Source organism: Delphinus delphis, chromosome 10 (assembly GCF_949987515.2).
Source record: "Delphinus delphis chromosome 10, mDelDel1.2, whole genome shotgun sequence".
Taxonomy (NCBI): domain Eukaryota; kingdom Metazoa; phylum Chordata; class Mammalia; order Artiodactyla; family Delphinidae; genus Delphinus; species Delphinus delphis.
In genome coordinates, this window is record NC_082692.2 from 97,065,188 (window position 1) to 97,083,077 (window position 17,890).

At 44.3% G+C, this 17,890-nt stretch overlaps 1 protein-coding gene across 1 annotated transcript; it reads left to right on the forward strand.

Moving 5' to 3' along the window:
- The first annotated feature begins 2,868 nt into the window (after positions 1-2,868).
- Positions 2,869-10,449, forward strand: BRK1 (BRICK1 subunit of SCAR/WAVE actin nucleating complex). The gene is made up of 3 exons (XM_060023044.1): positions 2,869-3,027; positions 8,897-8,979; positions 9,251-10,449. The coding sequence occupies exons 1-3, from the start codon at positions 2,910-2,912 to the stop codon at positions 9,275-9,277; spliced, it is 228 nt and encodes a 75-aa protein (XP_059879027.1). The 5' UTR covers positions 2,869-2,909; the 3' UTR covers positions 9,278-10,449.
- The last annotated feature ends 7,441 nt before the right edge of the window (positions 10,450-17,890 follow it).

The following is a 17,890-nucleotide window of genomic DNA, read 5'->3' on the forward strand; positions in this document are numbered from 1 at the left end:
AGCACAGCCTCCGGACGCGCAGGCGCAGCGGCCATGGCTCATGGGCCCAGCTGCTCCGCGGCATGTGGGATCTTCCCAGACCGGGGCACGAACCCGTGTCCCCTGCATCGGCAGGCGGACTCTCAACCACTGCGCCACCAGCGAAGCCCACTTGTGTTTTTTAAATGAAAGTCCCCCAAAGCAGAATTGTATGATTAAGAATTGTTGGATAGAGAAGGCTTCATGCTGTTATGACAATCTGCACCACAGTCCTCTGTCTAATCTGCCCAACATTAAGGGATGTATTCCTGGAGGTACCATTTGCCATCACCTCCAAGTCTGATACTCCACCTCCACGGCCACCATACATGTATAGAAAGCCAGAATCTCCCATACTTCATATTATTGATGATCTACAACATCAGTTTGGTCTGTATCATGCAACACAACATTCTGGTTGCACCATCCAGGGATTCTCGTGACAACAGCCGCATTTGCTCTGCTGAGAGCCCATATAATGTTTTTACAGTAGCCAGCAACATTGCCACACTGCACACACTATACCTATAGGCATGCAAATAATGGTCCAAGTACACATGATTGCAAAGGCAACTCAAATGACCACACAATACAATCAAAACATTTCTTCACGAATTTGATTTCGCGCTGATTGTTATACCTGGAGTCAGTGACAAGATCCCCAAGTTCTGTGAAGTGTGTGACAGACTCAAGGATAGGGATCTGTCTCCCTTATGCTGAGGCAGTCTATCACCCGGAAGCACTCCTTGCTGCACCAAGAGCATTCCTGAAGCTTGCCTGTGAAGCCCTGCATCACGCGTTGGGAACAACTCCTACAATGAAGAAGTACCACATTGGCAAACCCATAACTGGAGGACTGAATGGCAGAGAGCCTTCTGGATGCCTGCGTTTGATATTTAGGATCGATATTTATTATTATTTCAGAAACCATTTACATGAAAATGTGGGAGAGCTCAGATGGACTTTAACCTGTTCTCAGAGTGGTACAATGAAAAGATAATGGAGTCTGGAATCAGCTGGTGAAGGTCCACCACTTAATTGGCTCTGTGACCCTGGACTTCAGTTTTCTCATCTGTAAAATTGGAAACCTCTTCCTCACTTCCTTCCACAGGGTTTGTGAGGATCCAGTGAGGTAACAGCTATTAAAGCATCATTATAGGGGCTTCCCTGGTGGAGCAGTGGTTGAGAATCTGCCTGCCAAGGTAGGGGACTATGGGTTCAAGCCCTGGTCCGGGAAGATCCCACATGCAGCGGAGCAACTAAGCCCGTGCGCCACAACTACTGAGCCTGTACTCTAGAGCCTGTGAGCCACAACTACTGAGCCCGCGTGCTGCAACTACTGAAGCCTGCATGCCTAGAGCCCATGCTCTGCAATGAAAGAAGCCACCGCAATGAGAAGCCCACGCACCGCAACGAAGAGTAGCCCCCACTCGCCACAACTAGAGAAAGCCTGCGTGAAGCAACGAAGACCCAACACAGCCAAAAATAAATAAATTAAATAAATAAATTTATATTTTAAAAAAGCAGCATTATAGCTTATAAGATCTTCTACCAGAGTACAGGACTGCTAGTAATGTTTTCTTCCCAGCTACTGCTAGAAGAAATCTGACTGTTCATCACTTTTTAAAAACTAAAAGGCAGGGCTTCCCTGGTGGCACAGTGGTTGAGAGTCCGCCTGCCGATGCAGGGGACACGGGTTCGTGCCCCGGTCCGGGAAGATCCCACATGCTGCAGAGCGGCTGGGCCCGTGAGCCATGGCCGCGGAGCCTGCGCCTCCGGGGCCTGTGCTCCACAACGGGAGAGGCCACAGCAGTGAGAGGCCCGCGTACGGCAAAAAAAAAACAAAACAAAACAAAACAAAAAACTAAAAGGCATTTACCATACAAACCAGATTGTAAATATTCCCTGAAACAAATAAAATTGCACATAATTCCACTACCTTAACAAACTAGGTATTGACATTTTTTTGGTATATCCTTCTTGTCCTCAAGCAGATATAATTTTTGCATAGTTGCAATTTAAAAAACAACAACACATGCATTTTGTTTTCCCTTTCATTTATCATCTCCATTATGTTGCCACAGTTTTTCATAATTAGCATTTATATGACTGCATAATATTGCTCTAAGTGGCCATACCAATGTTTAGCCATTCCCCAACTGTTGAGATTTATTTTTAAAAAACACATAATGCCTCAAAGAACACCTTTGTGCATAAAGTGTTTTTTCTTTTTCAATACTTTTGTTAATACCTAGGTTAAAAAGTTTGAAAATTTTTACAGCTCTTGCTAACAATTTACAAATTTCCTTCCGAAGGGTTTGTGCCAGTTTACAGTGTGACCAGCTATTTACGAGTTTACCAATTTCCCCTCAGCCTCTTCAACACTGAGTATTATCGTTAAAAAAAAAAAATAACGTTTGTTCATTTGATAATTGTAAGGTGGGACATCATGTTGTGTTGTTAAAAGGCATTTTAAAAATGATTTGTATTTAATGTGGTTTAATTGGCTATGCCCAGCTTATTGTGGACACAGACCGCAAGCTTAGTCTGGAGCACCCGAGGGAAGGGATGATGCGGGCCCACGCTCCCCCGCCAAGGACCGTAACCTCCAGAGACAGAGATGGTGGTAGCGGTGGCGCGGGGGGTGGGGTGGGGGTGGGGGGGACTTTGGCCCGTGCGCACTCCATTCTTCTCCACGACCTGGAGGCGACGGTCTTCAGGGGCGTGGGAGCAGCGCGAAAAGGCCAGTGAAGACGTGACAATGCGCAGGCGCACCACAAGGCCCATGGATTCGTGGGTGCCCCAGGACCGCTGTGGACTGGCGGCGCAGGCGCACTGGCGGCCTGGAGGGTCGAGGCGCCTGCGCAATCGCGCTTCCTTAGGCTGCAGCCATGGCGGGGCAAGAGGATCCGGTGCAGCGGGAGATTCACCAGGACTGGGCGAACCGGGAGTACATTGAGGTCATCACCAGCAGCATCAAGAAAATCGCAGACTTTCTCAACTCGTTTGGTCAGCGGGCGAGCCGGGGGAGGCTGGGAGGAGGGAGGCCTGCTGAGGGAGGGCGCTGAGAAGCTTTGAAGGGGACTCGGGGAGCCTTGGGCTCCTGCTGGTTTTCGCTTCCTCCTTCAGGCCGCACCTTCCCCCTCTCGCCCTGACCCCCGGCCTCCACTGGGCAGTCCCTGTGGGGTGTTCCTGCCCCACGCTGAGCTCATCGGCTTCCTTACCTTCACCCCGGATCCATTAACAAGTCTTTCCTTTTCCCGGATACGTCAGGCAGCCCCATCCATCGTCTGCTTCTTTTCTTCTCTTCAGTCGCCTCCCTTCTTCTTCTGTGCTTCGCTTCCAGTCCCCGCTTGGCTCTCGGAACGCAGCATGGCTGTGTTACTGCCTTGTAAAGACTCTAGACGGTTGCCCATCTCCCTCCGGATCGAGTCGAAGCCCTTGAGCTCCGAGCCTCTTAGTCGCTCCTCCGGCCCCTCCTGTGGGTTCCTTTCTGTCTCCGCGCGCGCTGTGCTGAGTGGCAGCAGATGAGGGCAGAGTAAGGTCCACATCGCGTCAGGCCATGGACATCTCTGCATTGCTAGTCTCTAGCCGACAGTGGGTGTTCTGTCTGCTTCTAGCAAAATCTTTCCTAGGCCTGCTCGTGACAGTTTTAAATTCTCTTCGCATTGTTCCACATCCTTCTGGACGGCAGGCGCCTAGCAGAGACCCCCTACCTCATGTTCTCCAAGTGTTTCTTTGAGAGAACTGAACACTGGGTAGACTTTCTATGGCATCACAAGGTGTGGGGATGACGTCTAGTGATCTTTTTCTAACTGCTGTGCTTCTGGTCCACTCTTTCAGCAACATTAAGCGATTAAGATTAAGGAGGGGACACCGATGTATTAAAAAAGATTTCAAAAGGAATTATTTTCTAGCTAGAGAACTGACAAGTCCTAAGGAGTGTAAAGGTGACAGGGCAAGAGTGTTGTCAGAAAGCATCAGCAAGAGAAACTAGATCTGAGTACAAGGCTCTCTCTCAGGTTCTGTGGGGGACACAGAAGCCTTGAAGATGAAATAAGGACAACTTCAGAGCAAAGCAGAACATTGCTTTTGTCTTAATATATTCACATACAATGTGACTTGGTGTGATGGATTTCCTCACACAGGGAATGAGGGTGAAGGTAGTATTAATGAGAGATGAGAATAGTATAAATTGTATGTCAGTGATACAAATTCACACACATAACTTAGTATAGAGGTTGTAGTAGGGAATGGTAGTCAAGAAGTCATAGAACTCATGTATCCTGAAATTATTTTTTAAGTTCTGTGCAAACTATTTTGATGTTAGTTTTCCTAATTGTCTCTCCTTCCTTAGCTAAACTATTATTGGGGGTTCTTTAGGGCATTCTTTACTCATAACGTTCCCTCAGAGGCAGAGCCAGGTAAGAGAAAACAAAATGTTCCGTGCCCCGGGAGGGATGGAGTGATGACAGGGTCACAGCTTTGACACTTTGGCTTAGTCTGGAGAGGCAGTGGAAAGTAGTTGGACAGATAACTGACGTGGAGAGTTTTTACTTTTAAAACCAGAAGCAGGGCTTCCCTGGTGGCGCAGTGGTTGAGAGTCCACCTGCCGATGCAGGGGACACGGGTTCGTGCCCCGGTCCGGGAAGACCCCACATGCCGCGGAGCGGCTGGGTCCGTGAGCCATGGCCGCTGAGCCTGCGCGTCCGGAACCTGTGCTCCGCGACGGGAGAGGCCACAACAGTGAGAGGCCCGCGTACCGCAAAAAAAACCCCCCCAAAAAACCCCAAAGCAAAAGGCTTCATTTATCTGGTAGGAGTTAGTATCTGATATGTAGACACAGAATATCCAAACAGAGTATTAAGAATGTCAGTTCAGTAAATAAAGCATCTAAAATAACAAGTTAAACTGGTGCTGTTGTTCAAAATTTAAAGTGAGCTAGCATCTCACTTCCCCCAGTTTGGATCTAGGTAATGTAATAACTTCGTTTCTGAGCACGGAATCATATTAATAAGCATATAATAAACATACATTTATCTCTGGCATAAAACTTCTTGACATTTTACTGAAGTTTTAGTGGGTGAGTCTTGGAACGAACCGAAAATTGAAGAGTTTGAGCTTAGGATTGCAGAGGAGAAGTGTCTCTTTTCTTGCTTTATAAGCAAGGAAATACCTGTTGTGAGATTTTAGCAACTGCGTGTGAGTCCCATTTTATGATCAGATAGAGAATAAAGACTTTTTTTTTTTTCTTCAAAATTTCCAGCAAGTCCTAGACCAAGGAAGTAGATGCATAGGATTCCGTTCTTCAGGAGCTGGGAGAAATGGCTTCCCTTGGCTTAGGCCATTATTCTCCTCTAAGGTGAGGATAATGGCCTGATGTTTGCAGTAATTACTAGGTGGTTTTTGAAGATTTTAGAAAGTGTATTTAGTCCTTTTAAAGAAAAGAACAATTAATTACAAGTAAGAACAATTAGGAAGCACGATTAAAAGTTAAAGCAATTTGTCTTAGCGGTTCGGTATACCTGAGGCAAGTTCCTGAAGATTGACGATATCATGATACAAGAGTTTAGACAAAGACCACCAGGCTGAGAAACTGGGTAAATCGTAAGGATAGACTTCAGTGTGTTGTCTTGGCATTGGATGACTCAGGATGAGTGAGTGTGGGATGTATTTTCCCTGTCTAAGCCCTTAGCATGACTCCTCAATTCTGACATGTATCTGGGGGGGCTTTGTATTGTGTTTATAATGTGATTTGGTGGTGCAGAGATTTAGCAGGCGTTTACTTTGAGGGGGCATCTATAGCTTTTTGAAAATGGCAGCAGACCTATAATTCTCACCCTGACCACAGAGAGGTTGTGTAGGGCATGTGCTTTGGGGAGGGAACTGTTTTTCCGGGATACCTAATGATTCTGAACAGCTTCTACCCTGTGATTCCAGCTAGTGTGAGTAGAATTTTGATCTCTTTGTGGTTTACCCTTTAAGCATTGGAGGACCACCTGAACCTGAGGACACACAGATCGTGATGGAGCACTAACATCCTAACACTGGGCCTATTCTGTACTTTGAATTGATGATGTTTCTAAAAATAGATTGTTACAGATGATAGCTTTTTATTTTTACACCTTTTTTTCTGACTCTAAAGCTAATATGTTCAGAGAAATGTAACCAAAAAAAATAGAGAATGAGGCTGGTTTTTGTTTGTTTGTTTGTTTGTTTTTTGCAGTACGTGGGCCTCTCACTGTTGTGGCCTCTCCTGTTGTGGAGCACAGGCTCCGGACGCGCAGGCTCAGCGGCCATGGCTCACAGGCCCAGCCGCTCCGCGGCATGTGGGGTCTTCCCGGACCGGGGCACAAACTCGTGTCCCCTGCATCGGCAGGCGGACTCTCAACCACTGCGCCACCAGGGAAGCCTGAGAATGAGGCTGTTTTTAAATCTCAATTCTTATACTTGGCAAACAAATACAGCCTCTTGTAACTCCAGCTGTGCGTCAGATGCTGTGAGAAAGGGATAAATAAGAATAAATGGACATAGCCACTCTTAGGAAGTTTATAATTTTGTTGGAGAAATAAGACCTTAAGAGAAAGACAGTGCTGATTTTTGTAGGTTAAGGTTACCTGCAGTAAGAGTTCAGAGAAGTTGTCTGGTAACTGGCATTTGTTAGCGGTGGTAACGTATGCACACCATCGAGCCCCCTGATGAGGACAACTTGCTTTTTCCATTACAGTCTGGTGATAATGTACATACAAATGCATTGTGGTTTCAAATTTGTCCGGCTGCCGCATGGTTTCCCAGCATTTTGTTTGAATCGGTATGTATTTAATGGGATCTGAAATATGACTGAAGTTTCTAGAGTTCAACATTTTACATTTTCAACAGTGCTTATCCATGCAGGCCAGTAACATAGTGCTGTTCTTGGATTCTGATTCATCACCAGATTGACAGAGCTAGAACAGAACAGCCATCCAGGAAGGAAACCTCCCTCTCACCACCCTGCGCCTTCATTTTGGCAGACGTTTTTATGGGAAAAGACAGGTTGTCGGTGATAACATTCACGCTCTTACTGAAAAGCATACGCGATGTGCCTCTGAGCTTCTAAAAACCAGGCTGAAAAGAGTTTAGGTCCTGTTGGGCAGTCCTAGCAGTGGCGGTGTATCCGGGAAAAGGAGGGTGCTGAGGTGCTTCTGCTCAAGCTGGGCCTGGGAATTAGAAGAAGCAGCCCTAGCAGATTAAAAAAAAACACAAAAAAACAAGATGAAAAAGAAGAGTGAACAATGTCCAGAATAGGCAAATCCTTACAGAAGAGGGAGAAGTATATCCACTCAGCAAAGACCTCTCAGAGGTCCACTTTGAACTGACTTGAAGGAGAATGTTTAAAAGGGCAAGATGAGTAAGATTTGGACTTGATGAAATGAAAGTCAAGGCAAGATCAGGGTGCGCAAGATTTGTTAAATTGGGTGCTGAAGTGCTTTTGCATAGCATCCGGGGAAGAGATGAAAAGGAGGGATGTGAGCTAAGTATGAGATCACTGGGTGGGAGAGTGTCTCGGAGAGCAGATATTTTAAACTTCAGAAGTGAGGATTATTGAGAGATGACTGAAGAACAGTTTGGGGAGGCGTATGGGAGTAATTAGCATGCCTGGAAACCTTTTTCTCCCGGATGTTGAGAACAGTTGGAGGAAGAGTCGCCAAGTGATTGGTGTCAGAGAAGTTTGCAGGGGGAAAGGTATTTTAGGGCAAGTCTAGGTTTCCTTTTGGGTGAGGTGTTAAAGAGATTGGAAAGGATAGGGGAAGAAAAGGAATTTTTTGCAGATGAAAGGTGGGATCCACAGGGTAGTTGATGTTCTCCAAGTTTTCTCTTGTTCTGAAAGGCCTGTGCAGGTGCTGATGGGACATCAAGCACCCTTAGAGCAGCAGCAGTGAGCTGGCTTCCATGAGCTCAGAAACACCACACCTTCCCTCCTCCTCAGGGTCTGCTGCTTCCTTGGCCTCTGCTTTTCTTCCCTATCGAGATTATTTTCATCCTCTTGTCATTTCCCCTCTCTTGAAACTCTTGGTTTGCCTGTTAGCAAATGGCCATCTGTACAGCCTTGCTGTATTAGTTTTCTCTTTTCTATTGCTGCCATAACAGATTACTACAAATATAGCGGCTTAAACCACATGCATTTACTATCATACAGTTGTGTAGGTCAGAAGTCCAACACTGGTTCACTGGGCTGAAATCACAGTGTCAGCAGGGCTGGAGGCTCTAGAAGAGGAGCTGCTTCCTGCCCGTAGGTTGTTGGCAGAATTCTGTTTCTTGCAGCTGTCAGACTAAGGTCCCTGTTTCCTTGCTGGCTGGCAGCTAAGGACCACGCCCAGCTTCTAAAGGTCACTTGCATCCCTTGGTTTATGGCCACCTCCCTCCATCTGCAAAGCCAACAGTGGCAGGTTGAGTCCCTCTCACACTTTGAATCTCTTCTTCCACTTTTCTTCTGCCTTTCTCTTCCATTTATGGATTTGTGATTAGATGGGGCCCATCTGGATAATCCAAGATCTCAAGGTCCTTAACTTTAATCACATGTGCAAAGTCCCTTTGCCTGTAGGGTACATATTCACAGGTTCTGGGGATTAGAGCGTAGACATCTTGCGGGGGGTGGTGGTGCGGGGCGGCATTATTCTCTGCCTGCCACGTTTGGTAGGAAGTTAGGCAGAGCCTCTCCAAGCAGCTGTGCTCCTAAGATACTTCTCACCTTATCCTCCCACTGCCTTGTTTTGCCCACTCGTTCTTCTTATCTGTGCTCTGCATGATATATCATTCCTCCTCTTCATCTTAGGGGCTGTGTGTGTGTTTGTGTCTGGAATGGCATTAATCCTGAACGTCAGTCTTCTTTTACCAGATATGTCTTGTCGTTCAAGACTCGCAACACTAAACGAGAAATTGACAGCTCTTGAGCGGAGAATAGAGTACATTGAAGCAAGGGTGAGTATGATGGGCAAGGGCCTTCCTCATGAGGCAGGCATGGCTGTACAAGAGAGAATGCACATTTCCACTTGTTGCTGAAAAAACCTGGAAGCAGAAACAGGCTTAGAGAAGTTAACTACCTTGCCTGAATTTAAACCAGCTTTCTGGGACTCTGAAGCTGTCATCTTTTCTACCACTCCCAACTACCTAGGATAGAAAATAAGAGTTTTTTTTTTTAGACCCCTCTAATGCTTTTGAATTTATCTGATTGTCAATTTTCCTTTGACAGGTGACAAAAGGTGAGACCCTCACCTAGAACTGTGCCATGCTGCTGCTGGGAAGTTGCTTTTACAGAACGCAGACCCTCGTGGGAAAGGCCCCAGCAGCCTTCAGCTCCTTCCTCTCTCCTTAAAGAGCAACAGGGCTTATTCTTGTTTTCCTTTTTTTCAAAAATGTGGCCTTTGGGCTCTGCCATGTACACCCAGCAGTGTGATGTGGCATGTGGGGAGGAGCCAGGGGAACTCTCAGAAACAACATTAGGCATTTTACTTCTTCAGTGACACTTTGTAGAACTACTTGTCAACATATTTGAGGCGCTAAGAGCCAGAAGGTGGGGACTCTGTCAAGGTCCTCCCCACCTCTCTCTCTCTCTCTATCTCTCTCAGCCTTTCCTTGCAGTTCTCATTGCCTCTGCATTGATTCTATAAACGGTCTTTGCCTCCTCCCCACCTTTGGCCGGGGGTCAGAAGCAGTCCTGGCTGTGGTGCCCTGGCAAGGTGGCTGCCAGAGAATGTTGTTGCTAACCCACCAGTTTCTTGTCCTTTTGGGGAGGTCAAGCCCAGGCCCCCACTTGGCTTGAAAAGGGACATTTTCAGAGTTTTCTTTCTCTCACTTGGGGTGTCTTTATCTCTCATATTTCCCTAATAAACTCCTCAACTTTATCTGACTGCTGTGATTGTGGTGGGGAGAGGAGCTAGAGATGGGGCTCACGTATTCCACAGAAATCTGATGTGTGGGATTCTTACTCTAACAGCAAACTTTCAGATGTAGCTGTTTGATCAAACCCTAGGTGGCTTGCCAGCTGGAGCCCCCATATTTGGACTTTGCGCTAGTCCATCCTGAGAATCGTTTGGTCGTTCAGTGGACATTTACCGAGTACTTAGTATGTAGGCACTTTATGCTCCAATAAAATATGCAGTGTTGAATCAGGCGTGATGCTTGCCGTCTGTTGAAATACCAGCATCTACACAATTTAACTGCAATCCAGGGAAGACTATTAGTTTTATAAAGTACAAGCTAAACGTCTACTTCTTTTTGAAAAGCAAATCATTTAAGCAGAAGAGTCTAAAACTTTTCATTCTAGCATCAAAGCCTGCTATAAACTTGTGCCAACCCACTCCTAACGGCTTAGCCGCCATGTAGATTTTCATTTTAGTCATGTAGAAGTCATTTCTCCCTATTCAAATCTTACTTGCCACTCAAGGTCTAGCTTAAGCCGAACCTCCTCCATAAAGTTTTCCTAACGTTACTTTTCATTCAGTGCTGCCCTGTTCCTTTTCTCAGTCCCTCCCATCCTGCCATGCTGATACTGCGCTTCAGCCCTGGGTTTGATCTTGTTCTCTGCCTCGGTGTCTGCATCGTACAGTATACATCAGTGCCTTTGCCTGTGTTGCTCAGCTGGGTACCTTGCAAAAGGCAGGTAGTCAGTAAATAGCAATTGAAGTGACTTGGCAGAGCTCAAGCTGCTTTGCATTGTCACATCTGAGCTTAGATCCGTGCTTAGACCTTTGGAAGACCATTTTAAGTAGTACCTTCACTTAAAAATGTGGTATTACAATGGAGGCAATACTGACCTCCTTTACTTTGGTAAGTGCTGTTTTTCAACATTATTGAGCTCATCTGAGGTGATCTAACAATCGCTTGAGTTCATTATTCATAATATCTTCTGTATCCTTTCTGAGATAAATAAGTACTTGTAAAGTTCAAGTTTTAGATTATCCGGTGCTCTGCAGTCAGTTTAACAGATACTAAGTTCCTACTATGTGCAAGGACTATAACAAGATAGTAATAGAGGCAAAAGTGATGATAATCTATAGAAGCCAGAAAAACCCTTCCTTAGATGACGTGAAAATGATAAATTTTTTTATGGTCCTATAGACATTCTGTTAATTTGTTGATATCAAAGTAATATTTCTAAAAAAGTTAGTGCCCTAAATACCATGTTGCTAATGGTAAGCTGCTGCTTGTAAGGAGAGCAACTGGTGTGGGAACCAGTGGGAACCAGTGAGCTTGACCTCCTCCAGTAGAGGTAACTCCTCCTGCTTACCTGGCACTTTGAGGTGTCAGAGTGCTTTCCTGTGTAACTGTCAATACCCCCTTTATAAAATGAGCCTCGGCTCGCTCACGGATATGTAACTAGTATTGTCTGTAACTTATTGAGTGTTACCACGTGCTAGATGTGCTAAGTGCTTTGTGTACTCTTTTTTTTGTGTGTGTGTGGTACACGGGCCTCTCACCGTTGTGGCCTCTCCCGTTGCGGAGCACAGGCTCCGGACGCGCAGGCTCAGCGGCCATGGCTCACGGGCCCAGCCGCTCCGCGGCATGTGGGATCTTCCCGGACCGGGGCACGAACCCGCGTCCCCTGCATCGGCAGGCAGACTCTCAACCACGGCGCCACCAGGGAAGTCCGTGTACTCTGTTTCATTTAGTCCTCAAGCCGTAAGAAGTAGGCGTTCTTACCTCCATGCAGTTCTTTAGAGAGGCTGAAACTTGTCCAGAGTCGTACAAAGTAAGGAAAGGTGCTGGACCTTGAACCTAGACCTGCCTGCCTCAGACTGCTCTAACCGTTTCACTCCCAAGTGTGGTATAACCACATCTAAAGCTTCCTTTCTCGTTCCTACTTCAGTGCTATTAGATAATTTTTTTTAATATAAACTTATTTTATATATTTCATTTTTGGCAGTGTTAGGTCTTCGTTGCTGCACGCGGGCTTTCTCTAGTTGCGACGAGCAGGGCCTACTCTTCGTTGCGGTGCGCAGGCTTCTCATTGCGATGGCTTCTCTTGCTGTGGAGCACGGGCTGTAGGTGTGTGGGCTTCAGTAGTTGCAGCACGTGGACTCAGTAGTTGTGGCTCGCAGGCTCTAGAGCCCATGCTCAGTAGTCGTGGCACATGGGCTTAGTTGCTCCGCAGCCTGTGGGATCTTCCGGGACCAGGGCTCGAACCCGTGTCCCCTGCATTGGCAGGCGGATTCTTTTTTTTTTTTTTTTTTTTTTTTTGCGGTATGCGGGCCTCTCACTGCCGTGGCCTCTCCCATTGCGGAGCACAGGCTCCGGAGGCACAGGCCCAGCGGCCATGGCTCATGGGCCCAGCCGCTCCGCGGCACGTGGGATCCTCCCGAACCGGGGCACGAACCCGTGTCTCCTGCATCGGCAGGCGGACCCTCAACCACTGCGCCACCAGGGAAGCCCTCTTTTTTTTTTTTCTTTTAACATCTTTATTGGAGTATAATTGCTTTACAATGGTGTGTTAGTTTCTGCTTTGTAACAAAGTGAATCAGCTATACATATACATATATCCCCATATCTCTTCCCTCTTGCGTCTCCCTCCCTCCCACCCTCCCTATCCCACCCCTCTACGTGGTCACAAAGCACCAAGCTGATCTCCCCGTGCTATGTGGCTGCTTCCCACTGGCTGTGTTTTACATTTGGTAGTGTATATATGTCCATTACACTTTCTCACTTCGTCCCAGCTTACCCTTCCCCCTCCCTGTGTCCTCAAGTCCATTCTCTAGTAGGTCTGCGTCTTTATTCCCGTCTTGCCCCTAGGTTCTTCATGACCTTTTTTTTTTTTGGTTCCATATATATGTGTTAGCATACGGTACTTGTTTTTCTCTTTCTTACTTCACTCTGTATGACAGACTCTAGGTCCATCCACCTCACTACAAATAACTCAATTTCGTTTCTTTTTATGGCTGAGTAATATTCCATTGTATATATGTGCCACATCTTTATCCATTCATCTGTCAATGGACACTTAGGGTGCTTCCATGTCCTGGCTATTGTAAATAGAGCTGCAGTGAACATTGTGGTACATGACTCTTTTTGAATTATGGTTTTCTCAGGGTATATGCCCAGGAGTGGGATTGCTGCGTCATATGGTAGTTCTATTTGTAGTTTTCTAAGGACCTTCCATACTGTTCTCCATAGTGGCTGTATCAATTTACATTCCCACCAACAGTGCAACAGGGTTCCCTTTTCTCCACACCCTCTCCAGCATTTGTTTGTAGATTTTTTGATGATGGCCATTCTGACTGGTGTGAGGTGATACCTCATTGTAGTTTTGATTTGCATTTCTCTCATGATTAGTGATGTTGAGCATCCTTTCATGTGTTTGTTGGCAATCTGTATATCTTCTTTGGAGAAATGTCTGTTTAGGTCTTCTGCCCATGTTTGGATTGGGTTGTTTGTTTTTTTGATATTGAGCTACGTGAGCTGCTTGTAAATTTTGGAGATTAATCCTTTATCATTGCTTCATTTGCAAATATTTTCTCCCATTCTGAGTGTTGTCTTTTTGTCTTGTTTATGGTTTCATTTGCTGTGCAAAAGCTTTTAAGTTTCATTAGGTCCCATTTGTTTATTTTTGCTGTTCTTTCCATTTCTCTAGGAGGTGGGTCAAAAAGGATCTTGCTGTGATTGATGTCATAGAGTGTTCTGCCTATGTTTTCCTCTGAGAGTTTGATAGTGTCTGGCCTTACATTTAGGTCTTTAATCCATTTTGAGTTTATTTTTATGTATGGTGTCAGGGAGTGTTCTAATTTCATTCTTTTACATGTAGCTGTCCAGTTTTCCCAGCACCACTTATTGAAGAGGCTGTCTTTTCTCCATTGTATATTCTTGCTTCCTTTATCAAAGATAAGGTGACCATATGTGCATGGGTTTATCTCTGGGCTTTCTGTCCTGTTCCATTGATCTATATTTCTGTTTTTTGTGTCAGTACCATACTGTCTTGATTACTGTAGCTTTGTAGTATAGTCTGAAGTCAGGGAGCCTGCTTCCTCCAGCTCCGTTTTTCTTTCCCAAGATTGCTTTGGCTATTCGGGGTCTTTTGTGTTTCCATACAAATTGTGCAATTTTTTGTTCTAGTTCTGTGAAAAATGCCAGTGGTAGTTTGATAGGGATTGCATTGAATCTGTAGATTGCTTTGGGTAGTAGAGTCATTTTCACAATGTTGATTCTTCCAATCCAAGAACATGGTATATGTCTCCAACTATTTGTATCATCTTTAATTTCTTTCACCAGTGTCTTATAATTTTCTGCATACAGATCTTTTGTCTCCTTAGGTAGGTTGGCAGGCGAATTCTTAACCACTGCGCCACCAGGGAAGCCCCATTAGATAATTTTTAAGCTGTTACATACTCACGTTAGTCTTACCTGCCTCTTCCCTGTCCTTCCTTTGGTAAAGAAGGCTTCAGGGGTTTTCCTGGCTGTGTCTGGCAAACACTGTTTGCATTGATGTCTATGTTGTCAAGTTTCACTTCTTCCAGCTTCCTTTCTCTAAAGACTGAATTGTGTGTTATATTTTCTGGAAGTCTTGCCTAAAGAATTTAATCAACTCTGGCACTTTCCCTAGCTGTCTCTCGGTTTCCCTCTTTTGAAAGACCTTATTTGGTCAGGCTCCAGAAACTGGGATTTTATTCTCAAGTTATACATGTCTTTGCTCATAGGTCATTTCGGTCCATAAACAGTGTTATGCTAAACCACTGTTTATTTTGTCCCCAGTGTGTCACTTCAACTTATGTACTTAGAGTTCTGTTATACTAAAATTTCACCCTCACCGACGATGACAAAGTTATACTTTACATTTTAATCTGTTCACTAAATCGTTCAGTTTTTAAAATTTAAACATCTGTTTTATCCTTTTATGATAAAATTAAGATGTTGCCAGGATAGCTGTTTTGATTTGAACCATAGGAGACTAGGAGTTCAGAGAGGTTAAATACTATCCCCAGCTTTTCTGAATGCAGATTGTTCTCAGTCGCCTCACCATCATGAATAAAAATTGTCCTGGATAAAAGAACTATCAAAACTCAAAAGTAAGAAAACAAGCTAATAAAGAAATGGACAAAAGATTTGAACTGATACTTCAAAGACAAAAGGATGGCAAAGCTCATGAAAAGACGTTCAACATTATTAGTCATTAGGAAATAAAAATAAAAACCTCATCGAAATACCATACGCAATCTATTAGAATGGGTAAAATTTTTCAAAAAGAAGAAAATCCTGATAATAAGTGCAGGCAAGGATGTGGAGTGACTGGAACACTCATACATTGCTGGTAGGAATGCAAAATGATATGACTGGGAAAATGATACTCTGGGAAGACAATTTAGCAATTTCTCACGGAGTTAAACATGCACTTACTGTATGTCTCAGCAATCTCATCCCTAGATGAGTCTCACCTAAGAGAAGTGAAAACTTATAGACACACACACACAAAACCTGTATGCAGATGCTTATAGGAGTTTTATTCGTGATTGCTCAATGTTGCGTAACTGGTGAGTGCAGTGGCCTACCACTTGGTGATGGAAAGAAATAAACTTGATACATTCTACAACATGGATGAATCTCAAATGCACCATGCTAAGTGAAAAGCCAGACTCAAAACGCTACATGCTGTGTGGTCCCATTATGTGACATTATGGAAAAGGCAGAACTATAGGGACGGAGGACTGATGGGTCAGTGGGTGTCAAGACTTAAGCCTGGGGGTAGGGTTTCATCACATTCTCTTTGGGGGGTGGGAGAGGGTGGATTGTTCTGTATTTTGATTGTTGTGATCGTTCCATGACTATGCATGTTGTCAAAACACACCTCTATCCACCAAAAAGAGTGAACTCTAGAAATTTAAAATAAATTTAGAAAAAAAAAAGTAGCCTGGTTAGATACACATCTAACTCATGGTAGTTACTGCCTCTGAGGAGGAAGGAGGGAAATGGGACCAAGGTGGAAGTCAAAGGGTATTTTAGCCTCATCATTTATGTTGTCTTAACTTTAAAAAGTAAATAAGTGACAATGTGTTTTTTACTTTATATGGTAAGATTATCAGTGTTTGCTTTATTATTGTACATCTTTGTATTTTTTGATTGGTCAAAGTATAAACAAGGCGAAATATATCCTAAAAGAAAACTTTTTTAATATAAATGTATTTATTGGCTGCATTGCGTCTTCGTTATTGCGCATGGGCTTTCTCTAGTTGTGGCAAGCATGGGCTACTCTTTGTTGTGGTGCACGTGCTTCTCATTGTGGTGTCTTGTTGCGGAGTATGGGCTCTAGGCACATGGGCTTCAGTAGTTGTGGCTCGTGGGCTCTAGAGCGCAGGCTCAGTAGTTGCGGTTTATAGGCTTAGTTGCTCCGCGGCATGTGGGATCTTCCCTGACCAGGGATGGAACCCTTGTCGCCTGCATTGGCAGGTGGATTCTTAACCACTGCGCCACCAGGGAAGTCCCCTAAAAGAAAATTTTGAAAAGGCAGCAAAGTAGAAGGGGAAAAAAAAGTCATCAGTTGTTTTAAAATACTTGGGTACATTTTCTTCTTTTTCTCTACTTGTTTGGTTTTCAATAGTGGAAAATGTACTCTAAGAACAATATAGCCTGTAGCTTTACTTTTACTTAGAGTACCCTAAATATGTTTTCCTTCCTCTTAAATTATCTTTGTAAACATTTGCAGTGATACAATGTCACTGTTAAGACCTGTGTTTATCTCCACAACTGCTTTCATTTTAGGGATGTAGACATTTCTGTCATATTAAACTGATATGTTTCACCTCACTATCCTGGGAGTAAGGGAATGTTTGCATGAATCCTGAGAATTATGATGGCTCTGAGCCATTGGGATTTGATTAACAGAAAATCCTGTCTTTCTCAGGTTTCCCTCCACAAATATTTCCACATTAATGTTCGAGAAACCTGGCGGTCTGTGTCACTGCTGGTCACTTGATCCTGCTGGAGGCCATCAGGATGTGCCGTCTCTTTGTATAATGTGCTGTCAAGGACAGCCCAGAGGAGAATTACCTAGGTTCAGCGTGTTAGTTCCTTTGTAGATTTCTCAGACTCCTTAGATTCACTCATACCATCATTTTCTCAAAGGCACCAGATGATGAGCCCCTCTAATCCAGCACTCTCCTCTGACCACCCCCTTTATACCCTTATAACCCCTTCAGTTTCCTTAGCTGTAAAGTGGAGATAATGACATGGCTTTCATGAATGTGGAATGCTTAGTAGAGTGCCTTGCATTTGATAGATTTATTCTTTCTCCTTGAAGTTCATCTTTGACTAAAATGAAACCCTCTGAACTCTATTTCTGAGCTTCTCCAAGTAGAGTCTATTTCAGGTCACTGAAATTTAATTACAGGGACTCATGTACCATCTTTCTTCAGGTTTACCTAGCACCATGTGTCTCTCCTTTGTTGCACTAGTGGTAACTGCAACTTTGTTTTTATTTGTGTGATGATTATGGGACACTCATTGAAGTGCTGTGAAGGCATGACTTATCTGCAATATTCTCAACACTTAGCACAGCACCTGGCACCTAGTAGGCCCTCAGATATTCTCAGAATGAAGGAAGAAATGAGTGTTTAAACTTTGTAGCTTTAATCTTTCATAAATAAACATCTCATTTCTCAAATTTTTACCATAGCGCTTTGCACATAGTAGGTCTGGTTATTTTTTCCTCTTCATGGCTCTTCAGAATTGATTTAGGTCTATTATATCTCAATAAAAGCTGGGGGAGGATTGATTTAGTTGTTTTCATTATAAAGGTAATAAAACTATATTCTAGAATATGGGGTTGGCTGAGGAAATAATGACACATTTTACATAAATGTCATCACACTATGCATATAATTTGATAGCTCTTTCCCCCTTTTATTTCATT